This window comes from Hemicordylus capensis, chromosome 4 (assembly GCF_027244095.1).
Source record: "Hemicordylus capensis ecotype Gifberg chromosome 4, rHemCap1.1.pri, whole genome shotgun sequence".
Classification (NCBI taxonomy): domain Eukaryota; kingdom Metazoa; phylum Chordata; class Lepidosauria; order Squamata; family Cordylidae; genus Hemicordylus; species Hemicordylus capensis.
Genome location: NC_069660.1, coordinates 316,745,025 through 316,765,375, shown reverse-complemented (window position 1 = coordinate 316,765,375; position 20,351 = coordinate 316,745,025). Strand labels below are relative to the sequence as shown.

Genomic DNA, 20,351 nt, shown 5'->3' with positions numbered 1-20,351 from the left:
CTTAATCCTGCCTTTTCACAGTTACAAACCCTGTCCCTTCGCTCCAGGAGACATTCGCCTGCTACATTTTATTTCTCGTCAACATCCCAGCTAATCAGAGATCACAAACATGGATATGATGCACAGCCCATCAGATTTTGGTATGTGCTAACATCACAAAGAGCAAATAAAGTCCATTTAGAGCAGTGGTTCTGAACGTGGCAGATGTTGCTGAACTACAACTCCCAGCATCCCCAGCTATTGTGTCTGGGGATACTGAGAGTTGTAATTCAGCAACATCTGGTGGACCCCACATTAAGAACCACTGATTTAGAGTCAGGGCAATGCTTCTTGTGTAGGTCATATAGCTAACCCTAGTTAAACTATTGACTAGGTAAAATATTGTAAAAGTAAAATATTGGTTTGAAAATTTGAAAATTTTAAATTGTTGTAATGTTTCAAACTTCTTGTTTTTGTTTTAACTAATGTTTTACTTTTTCTGTTTTTATTTTGTTATAAACTGTCCAGAGATGTTGGTTTGGGGCTGTATAAAAATATGTTAATTAAACAAACAAACAAACAAGCTGGGAGGATGAAACATTTGCAATGATCTCTGAAAGATTACCATAAAAGGGGGGCCACTTTCATTTCCGGAAAACATTTACATGAAATGTAGGTTAGACAGTGGTGGGCCCAGAGTCACTCAGTGAGGTGGCTGAGCAGAGATTAGAACCCAGATCTCCCTGTCCCTAGTCCAAAAATCCCCATCCGTTACATCACACAAGAGGAAAGGGATGTCTCTGACAAGCTGGCTGTTTCATGGGATGTTCAGATTTTGAACATGGTGTAGAGAAAGTGGAGAGAGAGCAATTCTTCTCCCTCTCCCATCACACTAGAACCAGGGGTCATCCCATGAAAATGATTGCCAGGAAATCAAGGACCAACAAACGGAAGTACTTTTTCACACAACGCATAATCAACTTGTGGAATTCTCTGCCACAAGATGTGATGACAGCCAACAACCTGGATGGATTTACGAGGGGTTTCGATCACCTCATGGAGGAGAGGTCTATCATCGGCTACTAGTCAGAAGGCTAAAGGCCACCTCCAGCCTCTGAGTACCAGTTGCAGGGGAGTAACAGCCGGAGAGAGGGTATGCCCTCAACTCCTGCCTGTAGGCTTCCAGTGGTATATGGCAGCTTCCTATGTTCCTATGGCAGAGAATAAAGGGTAAGCTGGAGAGGCTATGCCTGGCTCCCATTTCACTCTCCCCACATGGAACATTTGAGCCAATACTCCTGCAAGCGCTGAGCCCTCCCTACTTGCCAGTTCATGATACCCAGTGCCCATTTTGTGCCTCACCGCCTTACCCTGCTGCTCACACCCTATCAAGCCTGCCTGCCCCTTGGAGTCTTCTTCCTTCAGCAGATAGGGGTGCCACGCCTCTATTTGCCATCTCTCTGCAGCCAAATTGTCGCGAGCAAAGGTGGCTGTGAGGGTGAAGTTGCCCCAGGGAGGCAAAATTAACAAGGCCTGAATGAAATCCAATGTGGTCTGACAAGCTGACAGCCGAGGAAGCTAATTACTACGGGGGTGCATTAATCAATGCAGAGAGGAGGAGAGAGGACGCTCAAAACAGGCAAGTTATTTTCAGTGATGAGCAAGCTGGTAGGTTTGCGGAGCAGTAGGGTGGAATCGCATCCCGCTCACTCATCCTGAAGGCGAGACCCAGATAAGCATGAGACGGAAGCCCTTTCCAATTTCATGTCACTTTGCTAGTACAACACGTACAAGATTATTTCTATTAACATGTGCAGGTCACTTTTCCACCGCCCAAAGAATCCTCAAGTTGGCATGAAACAAATAAAAGATACTGCTACTGTGAATATTTATATACCGGTTTCGAAGAAACATTCTTACAGCCATTTACAGAGAAAAATAAATAAGGCGGTATAACGACCATGAGATATGCATCTTCCAGACTCCACAAGCTTCCTCAAAGACCTCTTTAATGCATAAATAAATAAAAACACATACAATAGATGTTCAAAGTTTGCAGATCTTTCGAGGTGACACATCAGCTTCAGCGCTATACACTCATGGCTGAAACATGCGCATGTCTCAGCCACGAGTGTATAGCACGAAAATAAGTAATAAATAAATCAGATGGTTCCCTGGCCCAAAGGGGCTCACAACTGAAAAAGAAACATAAGCTAGACACGAGCATCAAGCACCGCAGGGATGCTGCGCTGAGGTTGGACAGAGGGACTGTGGCTCTCCCCCTGATAAATATGAGAGAATGACAGCTTCAAAGGTTAGCTGTAATTTGCTCAGTTCGCCGGGTCAATTTGCTAACCTCTTTGCTCAGTTAGCAGGGGCAATTTAAGCCAAATTTTAAAGACCAGCAAACTCAGGCAAGAAATTATCTGAGCAGCAGAGAGAATCTAAACACACAATTACCAAGCCCAGCTCCTTCTATAAAACCAAACCAATCAGGAGGTGGGGGAACATTAAGCAACCCAGAAGCCATGTCAGACTTAGACAGTCTTCACCAACTAATGGCGGACTAGTACGAAAGGGGCCATTCAAGCAGCTCAGGGAAGTGAGTTCCCCAGTTTGGGCCCTGCAACCAAGGAGACCTTGTCTCACCCCCAATATCCAGACTCCTGATGGCCATGGGACAGGGGGCCGAGTCCTCCTTGAGGTTGTCATTGAGCAGGATTAGCTGAGAGCAGGGACTGATTGATGGAGTGGCTGCATTCCTATACCACTTCATCGAATAGTCCTGGGCTACCTCCAAACACTAACAAGGTAGATTTATGACAGAAAGGCCTTTAAATACCAAGCAGAACCCCAACTGGGACTTTAAAGGTGAGAAGCAGCACTTTGAAGTGGGCTCAGAAAGAAACTGGGAATCGATGAAGATCAGATAGTATCAAAGGCATGTGCCTCGGGAAAACAGGCCCTGCCAGCACTCTGGTCACCAGTCGCACATTGCAAACCCCCTTCAAAAGCAGCCCCATGTGGGGGGTATTTCCAGTGGTCTAGTTGGGAAGTGCTGTTCTATATTTATATCCCACCTTTATATCATAGGAACATAGGAAGCTGCCATATACTGAGTCAGACCATAGGTCCATCTAGCTCAGTATTGTCTACCCAGACTGGCAGCAGCTTCTCCAAGGTTGCAGGCAGGAATGTCTCTCAGCCCTATCCTGGAGATGCCAGGGAGGGAACTTGGAACCTAGATGCCCTGCCCAGAGTGGCTCCATCCCCTAAGGGGAGTATCTTATAGTACTCACACGTTTAGTCTCCCATTCATATGCAACCAGGGCAGACCCTGCTTAGCTAAGGGGACAAGTCAGGCTTGCTACCTCAAGACCAGCTCTCCTCCCTATCCTCTATATCCTCAAGGAACAGTATGTCAGGAAAGCCTTCTGAAATAGGACTGCTATTGCTGTCCACCTTAGAGCAAGCAAAGAGGCCAAGTGTGGCACTTTCATATAGGGAATTCCATAACTCTGGTACCTGTGTGCATGCCACATACATACATGCCACATACATACACCACCTTGGGGTTTTCTTTTAACGAAAGGCGGTATAGAAATGTGAAAATAAATAAATATAAATATAAATAAAATCTAGGGCAGAGGGACCCGGAGAAGGTTCTCAGAAGGGCAGCAAAAGTTTCAGGCAGGTCATATGGAGAGAGAGAATTCTTGAGGAGCTCTGCTGCCAGGCCAAAGCCTGCACCTTGCTGTGGGTGCTACAAAGTCCTTCCTGATGCTTCCCACTCTAGGCACAACTCGTCTGTCCAACAGCGAAGAATTGCCCATTCTCTGCTCTGTGGCAGAGGAGACCTTTGCCATTTCTCTCGAAGCCCGGAAACAAATTGGGAACCAGTGTAGCTGGTAAAACTGGTTGGCATAATATGATCGTCTTTCCTAGCTCCAGGGAAAACCTTGGAAGCCTCATTTCGAACCAACTGAAGATTCCGACTATGATCTAGGGCAGCCCTATATACGGTGCATTAGACTAATCTAATCTGGCAGTGACGAGAGCATGAATAGTTTGAAGCCAGATCCAATTTCTCAAGGGAAGTGTGCAGTGGGCATATAAAGTAAGTTGTAAAATGATACTCCTGGCCACTGCTACAACCTGGACTCCTAGCAAGAGGGCCCGATTCAGGTGCACCCCTACCCTGCTTTTTCAGGGGATGCACAACTCCATCCAAAACACCCTGTACGCCTCCAGCCTCAAAGGCAGGATGCCTCTGAGTACCAGTTGTGGGGGAGTAACAACATGAGAGAGGGCATGCCCCTTTCAACTCCTGCCTGTGGCTTCCAGAAGCATCTGGTGGGCCACTGTATGAAACAGTATGCTGGACTAGATGGGCCTCCTTGGGCCTGATCCAGCAGGGCTGTTCTCATGTTCTTACACATAGTCCAAAAACACCAGAACCCTCAAACAACAGTACCTCCATCTTGCCTGGGTTAAGCTTCCGTCTGTTTACTCTTGCCCAGTCTAAAACCAGCCACCAGGCATCAGTTCAAGACTGCCACCAGTGACACAGGAACAGAACATGGTGGCGAGAGCTAGAACTGGGTATCATTGGCATCCTGGTGACATCCAAGCATGAATCCCTGGATGATCAAGTAGCTGAGGCAATGGGATTCTCAGTCACTCCCAGCACCACCATTAGGAAGAGAGGCATTAGAAGCTATTCCTCAGACAGCAATCAGCATTTCTGAGGATGCTGAGAAGAAACCAAGAGCATCCAAGAATTAAAAGAGGAGATCTCTAACACTGCTGAAGCCATCCATGCCAGCTTTCCATGCTGTGGCCCTCACCAGGGTGAACTCTGAAAGAGCAGGGAAGGATTTGCTTCAGGAAGGGCTGAGCCACACATTTAAGGACTTCTAAGCAAAGATGGCAAGTCCCAGGAAGGTGAACCTCAGCGTAGTATTTTCACTGCCACAGCTGAAGATTGCATACTGGTCATGTAGCACTATTATGAAGCCAATCAGAGCGCAGACAACAAGGGTGTCCACATGACCGTAAAAAGGGCCGGGGAAGTACCTAGAGTAGGAGAGTTGTGCGTATTCCCAATTGGCAATCACGTGAACTAAAAAAGACAGGAGGAGGGGAGAGTGGCTGTGTGGTCATAGGAACACAGGAAGCTGCCATATACCGAGTCGGACCATTGGTCTATCTAGCTCAGTATTGTCTACACGGACTGGCAGCGGCTTCTCCAAGGTTGCAGGCAGGAATCTCTCTCAGCCCTATCTTGGAGATGCTGCCAGGGAGAGAACTTGGAACCTCAATGCTCTTCCCAGAGCAGCCCCATCATCTCCTAAGGGGAATATCTTCCAGTGCTCACATGTAGTCTCCCATTCAAATTCAACCAGGGCAGACCCTGCTTAGCTAAGGGGACAAGTCATACTTACTACCACAAGACCAGCTCTCCTCCCAGGAGCTGAGAAGGATGGGCACAGCCAATCAACATTCTGCCCCTTGCTTTTCATGGGACATGGATGAAAAGCCGCCCTAACTAGCTCCCAGCTCCCATGTGATCACTCTCTCCTCCTCCTCCCTTGATTTTTGAATTCACACAACAGCTGACTGGCGGCATGTTTGGCTCTCCTATACTGGCCAGACTCTCCTCTGACCCTGTTTAGGGTCTTGTGAACAGCCTTAATGGTTTCTGCCCACACTTCAGGGGCTTCAAGGGGGAAACAACGGTGCCCACAAACCACCAGGATTCCTGGGAGCTTCACTGCTGGTGGTATGGTGGCACATCCTCTCACTAAACCACCACTATGCCACTATCTATTTCACAGCATGGGGAAAGGGTGGTGAAGTTGGTTCAAGCTTTCTCTGCAAACGCTCAGAAAAACCCTGAATGCTCAGAATGCTTGAACAAAGTTCAGTAAATACCAAGCTCTTTACGAGGGGATCTGGTGGGGGAGCTCGTCTATGACATCATGGCAGAGCAATTTAAAAAGATGATCCCCATTCTGAGATAGCACAGTCCTTCAATATTTGCACCATGCAGCTGAGCTAATGAAAAGGTTGGCAAGGCGGAGCTAGCGGGAACCATGGTGTGTTGATCTGGGGGGAAGGGAATCTCCCACCTTTGCCTTTCAGCACCAGGAAGGGGTGGTGAAGGCAAGGGTGCCTCAGGTAGCCCTCACTGTGCCAGCACAGCAGCCCCCTGAAGCTCCACTAGGGGTGACTGTCCTATCAGCAGCTGTGCATTTGCACAGAGCTAACTGAGGCCCAGCCACCTCCACTTCCTCCTCCTGTAGCTAAAAGTGAACCCTTAAGGATGGGGGTTCCCTAACACATTGATGGTCGTTCAGAAGCTGCCACTTGTTGGGTTTCCCTGAAACTGACGCACTGGCCATTGCTGAAACAACAGGCTTCTTTGATGAGGTGTTGTCTGTCTTAGGCATGTTTGGAAACCCTCTGAACGACCGTGAGCCAATAAACACCCTGTAACATTACCTACCTACCTGATAGGGTTATTATGAGGATAAAACCATGTGATACGTGGGTTCTCACACTTGGGTCCCCATCCCCATCCCCAGATGTTGTTGGACTACACTCCCATAACCCCCAGCTACCGTGGCCCAAAGCCATTGTGGCTGAGGATGATGGGAGTCTGGAGGCTTAACCTTGAGGAACCCTGACATAATCCCATCGATTGACACTACCTTGAGATCCTAGGAAGAAGAGTGTGGCATAATCTTGACACATCCTTAAAGAAAACATATAGACTTGCGGCAAAAGAAGCAGAATATGCAAAACATAACAAGCAGCTCTTGCAGCTCTTCACAAACAATGTAGTATCATATTTACCCAAACAGAAGATGGCTCTGAATGTAAGACAATAAGGCGGTTCTTGCAGCCCAGCCTGGGTTAAGCTACTCCTGTGCAGCGCTGGGATCCATGTGGATCCTGGTAGAGCCCGCCCACCCGCCTAATCCCACTTTTAAGCCTGGCCTTTAGCCGAGGTTAAGGGCGCAAACATGGCCTTAACCCCAGCGCTGGGGCTGTGTGTGCGCTCGGGCTGCTTGAAGCCCGGGTGAACACAGAGATGGGTGCCTAGAGTGACTGACTCATGGCGATATCCCCCAATGCACTACGCTCATCACACAGTGCACTGTGGGATACATGGAGGCCAGGATGCATTGTCTCATCCTTCGGACATCTGCACTGCATGTAGCAGCATAGATAGTGTGGGAGCACGGTCTGCGCTTCCCACTAACGTAGAGTAATAGTCTAGGGGGGAGGTTAATTTAGCACAGCCCACCCGCCCTCCCCGCCTCCCGTAAATTTTCCTCGCGAGGTTTTTAAAGCCCCTTAACTTGCATCTCCTCTGGAATGGAGAGGGTGCATTCACATATTGGCCAGATTTACCCCAAAGTCCCTGAGAGTTATCGGGGAGCAGTTCACACACAATTCAGGTTTTTCACTGGGCGTTAGAGTGTAGCCCGATTTATATCCTGGGTAAAAAAATTCCACTATTTGTGTTGGTTTTTTGGGACAACTTCGAGTTCGTAGTAAAGCCTCCCAGTGAACTCATGGTAAAGCCTGCTGTGTGTAAAAGTCCCTGGTTGTATGAATACTTTTATTGCCTTAAAAGACAGAGGTTAAATAGAGGTTATTCACCCCAAAGAAACAGGATTCTGAATCTAAGATTATCTTTCCATACTTAACAGGAAAGGACTGGGCGGTGGCGGTGGAGGTGGAGGTGCGGAACCACGACTCAGATTCAGGTACATACGGTACATGGTTTGTTTGCCTTTTTTCAAGTGTGTGTGGGGGGGCGGCGAGGAGGGGTCACATATGCAAGCCACTAAACTTTAATATAGGTAATGCCTTTCTTTTGGATCACACCCATTTCCAAAATATTATATGGAGCCAAGTACAGGCTTCATGGCATCATTTGAAATCATTTCTAAAGAAATAAAAAACAAACAGGAAACTGACTGATGATGAATTCTATGATAATACAGAAGGTGAGGATGAAAGTTTTGATTGTAGATAAAAGCAGCTGATGCCACCGGCACTGAAGCTTGGAGATTTGCCCTGCTGCCTACTTAGAACAACTGCATTCAGAACAGTCCTTTTTAGAGTAATCTGGCAAGTTTGTGGTTTTATTCAGGTATTGCAATTTTACTAGTGCAGGTGGCCAAGAAGTCACCTTCTATCTGAATTATTTTCCACCAAGGAAAAAAGAGGACCTGGGTCTGTAATCTCTTTTAAGGGGTTAAGAATGGGGATGAAGTGTACCCTGAAAGGACAGCACCCACATTGGAATCGTCATTTGATTTATTGCCACAGTTCCTAAAAGCAAGGTTATCCAATGTACATTGTGGAGTTTCGGTGAATATTCAAGAGGGTGGGCCAAAAAGCAGAAAATGCCATGGAAATAAAGAAAGAGGTTTTGTATATCCCTAATATTACGAATCCCTGTATTCTGGGTGTAGATTTTTTACTATGTCTTCTACAGTTGTTCCATCCAACTGCATTTAAAAAAAAAATTCTGAATCATTTCAATTTAAAACTAATAATAAAAAAACGCTTGTTTGTCCTTATTCTGGGCTCATTCTAGGTATTATCTGCATGTATATTGACTGATGTTCAAAACACACATATGCACGCACAGTCTCAGATTTAGCTACTTTCCTCAAATCCAACCCAAAATTGAAACAGAAAATAAAGCCAAATATAGAACGAATATTGTACAAATACTGTTATTACAATAAAAAAGCAAAAGCATAATCTAGAACAACTATAGTACAAATTCTTATATAAAAACCAAGGCAATTTATCTCTGTACATCACTCACCATGCATTCAATGAAAGTGACAAACTGTGGTGTCATATCCATCATATTATATCTGTCATAAATCATCCAAGTTTGTTCAATGAAATGAATCAGCTTGACATGATTAAAACTGTAAATATTAAACTTTGTTAGGAATATTAAGTGCTTTTCAAGCAAGGTCTTCCTAACACTGTTGAACGGATCTGGTGCGATGGGCAGAGGTCTGGATTCCTGGCTTCAAATCCAGCTCAAATCAGCTCATCAGGTGACTTTGGGCCAGCCAGAATCTCACAGTCTAGCCCACCTCACAGGGATGCTTTGAGAACAAAACAGAAGAAGCCCTGAACTCCACAGAGAAACTGCAAGGCACACATCAGATACATATGTCAACATCACAATTTGTTACAGTGGGAGGGGGAGAGATATGGTGCCTTCTGCACGGCCCAAAAATGGATAGGATCCACCTCCACTTGCACCATTACAACATCACCAGTTCTAAGGTTTCACTAATCCAGCCAAACAGCCTGAACACTGCCCAGGTCACCAAGATCACTGTACCCGTCAGAAATGTGGGGCATAGGACAGGCAAGGGGTCAAATTTCTAAACACAATCCTACTTGCTTCAAAAGGACCAGGGGTCCCCTCTTCCACCATCAGTGCAATACTGAAACTGTAACATATGAGTATTAATACGAAATTATGAATAGAAGTGACCAGAGCCCTTAGCTGAAACAAGCAAGCAATGTGGACTAGAAGGGCTGACTGGCTGGTTCTTATGCAAGCCCTGAGGCCCCTTATTCCTCAATAAGAGAATGTCTCCTTCGCCATGAGCCCCATCACCCACTGAGATTATCTGGTCCATCTGCAGTTGCCACCAGCTTGTCTGGTGGCTACTCAAGGACGGGCCTTCTCTGCTGCTGCCCCGAGACTTTAGAATGCATTCCCTGCTGAAATAAGAACTTCCTCATCTCTGACAGCTTTTTAAACATCTTCAAAGATGCATTTGTTCACCCAGGCTTTTTAACTAGAATTGTGGTTTTAAATTGTTTTAATTTTTTAATTTTTGTCTTAATTTGTTAAACCACCCAGAGATGTAAGTTTGGGCTGGTATACAAATATAACAAACAAACAAATAAAATAACAGCAGACACGCCATTTGTAAGAATGCATCTACCTTATATAATGGCCTGGTTCATTCTAGGTTTGATGTGGATTACCACCATTAGGGTGATTGTGTGGACCCACAGCAAGGTGGTTTATGGTCTAAGATGAATCTGAGATTCCTGCCTTGCTCGGCATGGGTTTGCACAATCATGCTAATGTCGGTACACCACATTAAGCCTAGATTCATACAGTTGTGTGAACCAGGCCACTATCTACGTCCTCAGATTGTTGTTCTATTACTTTAAAACCGAATGACAACTATGTCAACAATGCTGATTAAAAGCTGAACACATATTAATCACTGGATGTGGAGAACTGGAGAAGTGGAAGTTCTCGTTGAATTTCAGAGTTCCTCTCAAGGATAAACTTCAGTGAATTTTCTCGGACATTTTCTCCACTTCCCCCCACCAAGAAGCATACAGATGTTCAACACAAGTAGGCCAGGGATCGCTAGGACCTTGACACAGGACACCCCAGCGCATCTTGCCTGCTAATCCCCTCACACAGATCACCAGCTGTTCTCACCTTTCCACTAAACACATGGACGTTGGTGGCAGATTTGGAAGGTAGGTGTGACCATGCTCCTGCCTCCACGTGTGAAGGAACTGCCTGATTGAAGATGAGAACCAAGTCAGAGAATGGCCCTCTTTGGACATAATGCCAAACCAGAGGTGAACTCATCTCTAGTTCGGCCCCTGTGTTGTCCAAATGATCAGAACCGCAGTTCCTGGATCCAACCTCTCATTAGAGAGGCACCAAAATGATTTGAGTGGCCACATCCGAAATGTTTCAGCGCAGGGCGAGTGGTAGTTTTACGAATGAGGCACACAGGTCCTTACCTGCTCCTCTGCCACCCCACCACTGTTCTGGTCACAGTGTTGACGTTCCCAAAAGGCCATGTGTGGCTGCATCATGGCACATCCACGCACATGGCTGCTATCCATGCTCAGTAGCCATTTGCATGGTCAGCATGGTGTTCCTGACCACGCAAATGGCCACGACTGCGATGGAGCTGCACACTGCCTTTTGGGAAGGACAGCACCATGACCAGAACAGCAGTGGGGCGGCAGAGAAGCAGGTAAGGGCCTGTGTGTCTAATTCTTAAAGCTACCACTCTCTACCTCCCCTGCCCCACACGCGGCTGCCTGAAACGATTTAGGCACATCCCTACTGTGGTTCCGATCTCGCCCCCCCCCCAGCTCAGAATGAACCCTTGGTTTTTAGTGAGTTTCACTCACCAGACCGAGGGTCCATTGACAGCGCCATGCCATCTGGACTGAGATTCTCCCCTTAACCTGCATTAAGGGAGGAAGCTCCTCCTGTGAGCTACAATTCTATTGGCTGGCGTGGGCTGTCCTTTCAGGGTCAGATGAAGCCCACGCAGCCAGTCCTGCCTCCATTGCCGGTTCCCAGATTGGGATTGGGATCATCTGGGAGCATGCGGGTGGGGTGGGGGGAGAGGGGAAGGCAACCATGCAATTCGCTGCTACGAGTGAAGGGGCCCAATCTATCTCTGACAGATGCATATCCAGACACAAGCTTGTCCTCAATTCTTGTTCACACTTGTCTTTTCAAGTGCATTTTTAACGTCTTAGGCACACATGCTAATAAAGTAAGGTTTGGATTGTACTAGGGACAGGTTTTTCCTCCTGATGGATACCCTAAAAGTACCTAGTTTTGCATGTCTTTGGGTGGTGGTGAGAAAATAAGCAATTTGCTCCATGCCAGATTTAGGCACAAGCCAAGTTACCTGCAGCTGACAGCCTCCCATAATGAGGGGGCCTCCCCCCAAAAATATATATAAGAGAAACACAATTTTGATAGGTGCCTCTTGGCCCCCTTAGCAGGCATTACAGTTTGAATTGGGAATGTGGGACAGAGAAGTTATTTTCAATTACTCCAAAGTATATACAACTGTAACTTGTCCTGAACTGATGAATTAATTACATATGTATATCCTGCTTTTCTTCCATCATGGAACTCAAGATTGTTTACATGGGGTTCTCTGGTGGTCGCTCATCCAAGCATTGACCAAATCTAGAACAGCTTTATAACACTATTTATCATCATCATCATCATCATCATCATCTATCTGGCTAGAGAGCGGGGGAAAGAGCAATTAAGGTGAGGAAGAGAATGAAAAAAAAATCCACCATTTGCACTCAGCTCCATAGAATTCAAGCAGTTTCCCCTCTCCATCACTTCGAAAATGCTGCTTCTCACAAGACCTACATTCCTAGTGCACCTTCCTGCTCCTAGAAGGCCATCAACCGCACAGGGGGTTTTAGGATTCAGGCCTGCCTCAGGCTTAGGCAAGCGTAGACGACGCTGCATCTTTAAAGCCACTTCAGTCCCGAAGTTTCCATGGCAACTAGTGGACCAAATACATTAGTGTTTCTAATAATAAACCAAACCTTCATCTCGGAAAACCTGCCATCCACAGGCCCCCTTCGCTGCCCCCTCCTCCACATTCTTCCTTTAACCTCCCTTTCCTGGGATGAGCCACTCTTTGCCAAGAGAGAGAGAAGCGGAACTCGTGAATTACTGGAAGGGCCTTGAACGCCCTAAAGCCTGAATCACTGGCCACCAAGCCTTGAGCAAGCTGCACTCAGTGAACCTAGTTCATCCAGGGACCCAGAAGAAAGGCAAAGTCCAAGGGGAAACCTTGAAAAAAGGTTCCAAGAGGGGGCATGAACAAAACCACAGAAAACAAAGGGATCCAGTATTATTTTTTACAAAGTCTAAGCACAATGCATGAAATGTCAATACTGTACATCTTCACCAGGCTGCCCCATATCCAGATTCTGACAATCGAATCCCAAAAAGCCACCATCTGGCAATTTCCTAAGAATCATTTTACTTTTCCTGAAGCACCCCAGTTAATTCTTTTGCAAAGACAAATGGACCCTTTTGACCCAATTTGGTCCCTAAGGAGCCATCAGAGTGACCAAAGGCAAAGCCCCACAATGCTCAGGAATGACAAAAGATGCCTAGAGTGGTGTCTGGGAGGATAAGGGCACAGCAGGCGGGAGATCGCCATGGGAAAGAGTTAAACAACATTCCTAAAAGAGATCAAGGAGGTACCTCAACCCAATTCCTCCCCCCCGCCCCCCCGCATCCCTCCAATTTTCTGCCAGCACTCCTATTCAAATTCACAGTGCAAGGCCTGAGCCCCAACACAATCAAAATGACACAGCCCCCTTCCAGCCCCTCCAGCGTCCCCAGCACAGGCTCCCAGCCAAAACTGCATTGGGCAGAAGTAGGGAAGGGGGTCGGACAGAGGGACGCAGCGGTCTGCGTGGATGAAAAGGCATCTTTTCCAGAGCGACATCAATTAAAGACAACAGTGACATTTCAATGATCTGGGGCTGGCTGGCTGGCGGGTGTCCCCCCCCCACTTGAATTATTATTTAGGTCACAGATTCTCAGAGACACCAGTAAATTGCCTTCTTCTTGTTATGATGATGCATATATATATATATATCAATCAATATCACACAACAGTTGCTCACAGACACAACCGCACTCGCAGGCGTGCACACCCAGCCTGTCACACTGAAATGTCACGCGCTGGACAATTTTCTGTGCTTCTCCCTCCCTCCCTCCCTCCCTCTCCACCTTCTCGGCATATGCCAAGGGTCTGTTCCGTCAATTGTTCGGAAGCTCTGTTGGCAACACTTACCATTTCGGCACTGAGCTGGGCTAAGATGGCGAAGGTAGAGATTCTGTCACAGAGGCATTTAGTTCGGAAAGGATCGACCGGGACCGTTCGGCAGCCACGCCAGGACCAGGCACCAAGCTGAGAGGAGGAGAAGGAGGAGGAGGAGGAGGTGGAGAAGGAGGAGGGTCTGTGAAGGGAGGGAGGAGGGTAGCACAGTGCAGAGAGAGAGAAAGAGAGACAGAGGGGGAGAGAGACACACACACATACATACACACACACACAGGGGGAGAGAGAAAGGCAGGAGGGAGAGAAGAAAACAAGCATCACTAACACATTGCCGGGTGGGGGGAACACATCACGGCAGCAGCCAACCCTCTGTGCCCTCCCCACACATGGCCCTCTTCCCCCATGTGTGACACCCCTTCAGTGACAGATGGTGAAGTACCTAGGCAAAGCCTCCCCACACACCCCTAGAGCATCACTCCTGGCATTTCCCCATGGAGCGCATCCACATGCCACATGTCTTCCCTCCCGCGAGGTGACTCATGACCCACACAGAGCCCCTCTGAGGCCTGTGTGTCCCCTCCCTGCTCCAAAACACCACTCCTGTGTGCCCCTCGGCCCCACAATCCTGTCCCTAGCACACAGTCCTGCCCAACTCTTCCAAACATGCTCAGAACTTCCCCACTATGACAAGCACACACACCCCCACTAGGCTCCCTCATAGCTCAGCAGCCTGATCCTGCTCTCTCACCTAACTCACGCGCACACCTGGAACATCAGCGCATGGCATGCTCCCGTCTTCACTGCCTCTTTTTCGAGTGGCACCCTTTTCTCCCCACAAACGCCACACACACGACTCATGCAACTGAAGACCTTCATTCCCTTTCCTTCCTCTTGCTCGCTCCCCAGGGCTACATCATACACGCACACAAACAAACAAACACACACACAACTGAATCTTTGCACGAAGACATTCACTCGTAATGCCAAACCACCCCAACTGTGACACATCACCCAGCCTTGCCACAAATGATACCAGGCAGGCAGGCAGGCACTGCTTTCCCACTCACAATGCCCCCTCACTGACACCCCCACGCACACACACACACACACACACACACACACACACACACACTCTCAGTGTTCCCAAACTCAAAATGAACCCTACACACTCTCTCACCCTCACCCACAGGTATCCTGTCCCCCTGACTACACACACACTCATTCCACAGTCAGAGGATGGCAAGGCCATTTCCTAGAGTCATTTCCTAGCAAGAGTTGGAAGGAACCTTGGACGTCTTCTAGCCCAACCCCCCTGCCTGGTACAGCAACTGCATCCCTGAGCGATGCTTGTCCAGTCTCTCTTTGGGAACTTCTGGAATTTCACGTGGGATGTGGCAGAAAACCTGGGTTTGCCACAGAGCATAATCCTCAGGAATTTGCACCAAATCTTGGCTCTCGGAGAGGGAGACCTGGATGAAGCAGATGTCCTCAAACACCTGTGTCTCACTGAAACATCACATTTTTAGGCGTATGCTTAAAGTATCTCGGGAAATGGACTGTGGGAAGCCCTTCTCTGCTCTGCCATCTGAGGCAACCCCCCCTCCCGCCTCATGTGAGCACAGGCATATACATACAGAGCCCTTTGTAAATAATTTCTTCTTTGATACTCTTTTGCCTTCAACCAGAATATTTCACAGTAACATACATTCAACTAGAAAAAATATGTCATTAGCTCCAAAACATCTGCCTGGCTCAATACTCCCCCTTTGAGACCCCTCCTCAGATGCTCAGACATGGTAACACCCCCCCCCCTCACACACAGAGACACACTGACATTGCACAATGCTTCTCAATACTCCCCTAACATCCCAAATAACTCACAATTCCAACCCCTTGTTCCCCACATATTGCCCAACAGCAACACTGCCTCCACACAGTGCTGTCCCATAAGACAACTATACTGAGGGCTCCCACTTTTTTATGGCAGGGATGCTGGACCTTTAAGGGAAGGATGATGGGTGGAAGTTCAACAGAATGCAGCTTCCTCCTCTCCTATGGTTCCCGATGGAGTGATGGAGAAAAGTGCACCTAGTGAATTTCTGGCGGCCATCCAGCTATCAGAGACATGGTTTCCACATTGGGAAAAGAGGTGGAAACTTTATCCCCCCTTCTTTTTCTCTGTCACATAGCCATACACACCCTGACCTCCCTTTAATACATTCTATGACAGGAGTCCCCAGATGTCATTGGACTACAACTCCCATCATCCCCAGCCATAACGGCTTTTGGTCACTATGACTGGGGATGATGAGATTTGTAGTCCAATAACATCCCGCACTGGGTAATACTTCCTCTGACTCCATACCCCATGTTACTTCCTTTTCTTCCCAAATGGTACAAGTATATTCCCTTCCAAAATGTATTCCTACCCAACCAAAAACTTAGGATTTATTTCTTTATTGTTTAGTTATTTATTTAAAAACAACAACAACATTTAACATCCTAACGTTCAGTCCAGTCCCTCCAGGGTGGTACATAAGAACAGCCCTGCTGGATGAGGCCCCAGGAGGCCCATCTAGTCCAGCATCCTGTTCCACACAGTGGCCCACCAGCTGTCTCTGGGGAGCCCACGGGCAAGAGCTGGAATATGAGGTGGGATAAGAACCACAAACACACAGCAATAACAAAAAAAGAATAACAACCCCTCAGCCATGGGATGTGGCGATGGCCACCAGCTTGGGTAGCTTTAAAGGGGGCTTAGACAAATTCATGGAGGACGGTCTATCAATGGCTACTAGTCTGATGGCTATAGGCCACCTCCAGGCTAAATACCAGCTGCAAGGTAATAACAAAAGTAAGGGAGAGAGCATGACCTCAGCTCTTGCCTGTGGGCTTCCCAGAAGCATCTGGTGGGCCACTGTGTAAAACAGGATGCTAGACTAGATGGGCCTTGAGCCTAATCCAGCAGGGCTGTTCTTATCTTATGTTCTTAAGGTAGCATCAAAACTAGTTTAAAGGACTGGTAAAGAGGCCTTTGCCTGCTGCTGGGAAGAAATAAGATTTGGAGAACCTCACAGCTGGGGAGCCACCACCAAGAAGCCTCTTTCAGGTATGGAAAATGACATGTCGGGAGTCTGACTGGGGCATTGGGTGACTGCTGAAGACAGCCTCAGCATTCAGCCAGCTCCATGTGGCAACCTTATAGTGCCTTCCCCATATAGTATTTTGCAGATTCAATAGATTTCCCTATATACACACAAGTTCATCGTTGCCCTCTCCACATTTTCAGTGTGTGGGGGACGTGGGATCACACCTGGTGGCCATGTTTGCTCCACCACCCATCCCATGCAGTGTGTGAACCTGCATTTGATATTAGGTTGAAAGGGCTCAATTCATGCAGGCTCTTCATTCAACTGGGAAAACTGGGCAACCAAGAGTATAAAGGAGCCTCAGTCCCTCAGGTTCTTTCACACCACACCATATGGGTAGGTGGTGCATTGGAACTGTGTCCAGCAAGTGTGGTCTTGCTTCCCCTATGCATTTGCCAAGGGATTAATGACTGAGCAAGCCTACCTACACACACCCCTTCCCTCGCTCGCTCGCTCCCTCCCTCCTCTCCTATGCACAGGGGGGACCTCCATGGTCAGTCTTTCCACCCACCACATTACTTGTCTGCCATGGCATGCCTCCATGTTGCAAAGGACCATGACACATTTCCTAAGGCCTGGTCTCTCTGTGTGGATTGAGGATCATGTTAGTTAAGGCATGTGATGGCACCACCCACAGGTTTTTAAGCTAGTTGCCACTGTGCCCCTCCCCTCCACCCAGTTTGGACTGGGGCCATAGTGCTGGGAGCTGACGTCATGCCATTTTCCTCATTGGAATTGCCCCTCACTCAAGCTTCATATAGGCTAATAAGGCTGTTCTCATGTGCAGTCTGGGTTAGGCTGCACATGAGAACAGCCAGCATCAGGCCTCCTGAAGTCCTGTCTAACTTGGTCCTGAGAGCAAGCCTGACACACAACCAAAACTCCCACAGAGGGGAAGATTCAGAGGAGGTGAGTTAACTGCCTTTCATAGATGTTTTCCCTTCATCATTGATCTTCTGATTGAGGAGCTCATTATTACCTTCTTGGGAATTCCAGAATTTCTTGGAAAACTGCTTCAAAACCAGTAGTAGTAGTAGTAGTAGTAGTAGTAGTTGCTGTTGTTGTAGTAAGAGCATTTATATAGAGCCATCTATGCAGATGGTGACCACCTTAAGTGGCACAGCGGGGAAATGCTTGACTAACAAGCAGAAGGTTGCCGGTTCAAATCCCTGCTGATATGTTCCCTGGACTATAGGAAACAACTATATCTGGCAGCAGTGATATAGGAAGATGCTGAAAGGCATCCTCTCATACTGTGCGGGAGGAGGCAATGGTAAACTCCTCTCGTATTCTACCAAAGACAACCACAGGATGCTGTGGGCACCAGGAGTCGAAATCGACTTGACGGCACACTTTACCTTTCTATAGATGGCCCTTTACAGCAGATGGGAGAACAGGACTCTGCCCAGAGGAGCTCACCGTCTAGGCCAGGTTCCCAACCTTGGGTCCCCAGATATTCTTGGATTACAACTCTGTCATCCCCAGCTGCAGTGACCAAAGGATGAGGCGAACTGTGATTCAACAACATCTGGGGACCCAAGGTTGGGAATCCCTGGTCTACATATTGACACAAAGGAGACAACAGAGGAAGAGGAAGGGAGGGATCAGTGGAGGAAGTAGATGGCATTATTTTAGCTGTATGGGTGGAGGATTAGTTCCATTAGGGCACGGGGTACACTGGAAGCCACAGGAAGTTGTCTTATGCAGTGCCAGACCCTTGGTCCATCTAGCTCAGTATTGCCTACATTGACTGGCAGCAACTCTCCCAGGTTTCAGGCAGGAGTCTCTCCCAGCCCTACCTGGAGATGCTGCCAGGGAGTAGGAATGTGTGAGCTGACTCGCTTTGAACTGGGCTCATCATTGAGTCAGCCCGGTTCGGGCGGTCTGAGTTTGAATCAGACTGTCCACCCAAAGGGGGTTGTGAGTCCGAGTTTAGACTACTCGGCCCCCAGGTCTAACAAGTGGTTCTGAGGCAGGCTTGGGTATAGTTGTAAAGGGGAATCCTTGAGGATTCCCCTTTACAAGTGAAGGGGGCATCCCTAATCTTAATGGCAAAGGCAGCAGGTGGAGGGGTAACGAGAGAAAGCGCCCTCTGTACCTTTAGAGGAGGCCATAGTGGAGGTGGCAGAGAAGCAATGGTGAACCACTGGAGCTGGAAGGGGGTGGCGGTGGGAGCTCCTCCAAGTCCTCTGCTGGCATCCCAAATGACAACCTGGATCATTACCTCCATGCATGTGCAGAGGCCATTTGCATCATCGTGCAAATTGCTCAAGGATTCCTCAAGGACCCCCCTTTACAATTATACCTACGCCATCCCGCAAACTGGTTCTTAGACCCAGGGGCCAGGCCGGTTTGAACTTGGGCCACCTGAACTGGGCTGGCTTGATGTTGAGCCCAGCTCGAAGAGAGTCGGCTCACACTTTCCTGCTCCCTGGCAGCATCTCCAGATAGGGCTGGGAGAAACTCCTGCCTGAAACCTTGGAGAGTTGCTGCCAGTCAGTGTAGGCACTACTGAGCTAGATGGACCAGGGGTCTGGCTCTGCATAAGGCAATTTCCTGAGGCTTCCTGTGTTCCCCATGCCCTAGTAGAACTAACCCTTAACCGAGATTGGGAATTTCCCCTTTACTTGTAAAAGGGAATCCTCAAGGATTCTTCTTCACAAGTATATCCGAACCAGCCCGTAAACCAGTTCGGCCCGGTTCAATGGCCGGGCCGGACCTTGTTTGGCAGAGCCCAAAGCCGGACTGGGCTGGGTCGAATCTGGCCCAGATTTGATCCAAACGGGCTGAATGGCTGACTCGCTCATCTCTACCAGGGTGTGAACTAGGGATATGCACAAAACTGGTTTGACCGGTTCAGATTCAAACTGGGTTTGAACCGGGTGGGAGAGGTTTGGTTTTGGTTTTGTTCGAACCCCACCCTCAGTTCAGTTCGAATTCAAACCGGTTTGCACATCCCTAGTGTGAACCTGGGACCTTCTGCATGCAAATCAGGGGTTCTACCATTGAGCTACAGGCCCAGCTCCAAAGGTGGCCTACAGGGGTCTCCCATCCAGGCACTGAGCACACACCACCAAGACCACCTTAGCTTCCGCAAGGAGGTTGTATCTTGTGCCATACTCTGGGAATAGGGGGTCCTGGTGAACGTTTCATGGGGAAGGTCAGTTTTGAGAAGGCATGTGGAGGAAGGGAAAGAGCAGGCACCATTGAGGCGTTCTGGTCACGCGTTCCAGGCACCATAAGCAGCAAAAGGGAAAGGATGGAGTCATTTGGAGGATCAGGAGACGTCTGCATGGCTGAGAATGGGGGAGCTGGAGGAGGGATGGTCACAGGGAAGAGCGTAAGGGGAAGTGAGAGCTGAGAGGAAGGGTGAACAAAGCTTGGCAGGGCTCAAGAATATGGGAAGACTATAAATGTGCATAAGAACATAAGAACAGCCCTGCTGGACCAGGCCCAAGGAAGTCCATCTAGTCCAGTATCCTGTTTCGCACAGTGGCCCACCAGATGCCGCTGGAAGCCACAGGCAGGAGGTGAAAGGGGCATGCCCTCTCTCCTGCTG

The 20,351-nt window shown here is 48.1% G+C and overlaps 1 protein-coding gene across 15 annotated transcripts in view; it reads right to left on the bottom strand.

Annotated features, from left to right (window-relative positions):
• The window catches only part of ADGRB1 (adhesion G protein-coupled receptor B1), a 464,876-nt gene that overhangs the window by 120,555 nt on the left and 323,970 nt on the right, over positions 1-20,351 (bottom strand). For all 15 annotated transcript variants that reach the window (XM_053246405.1, XM_053246412.1, XM_053246399.1 and 12 more), the window contains one exon: positions 13,659-13,824. In XM_053246405.1, coding sequence (XP_053102380.1) covers positions 13,659-13,824 — 166 coding nt within the window. The remainder of the gene's footprint in view (positions 1-13,658; positions 13,825-20,351) is intronic.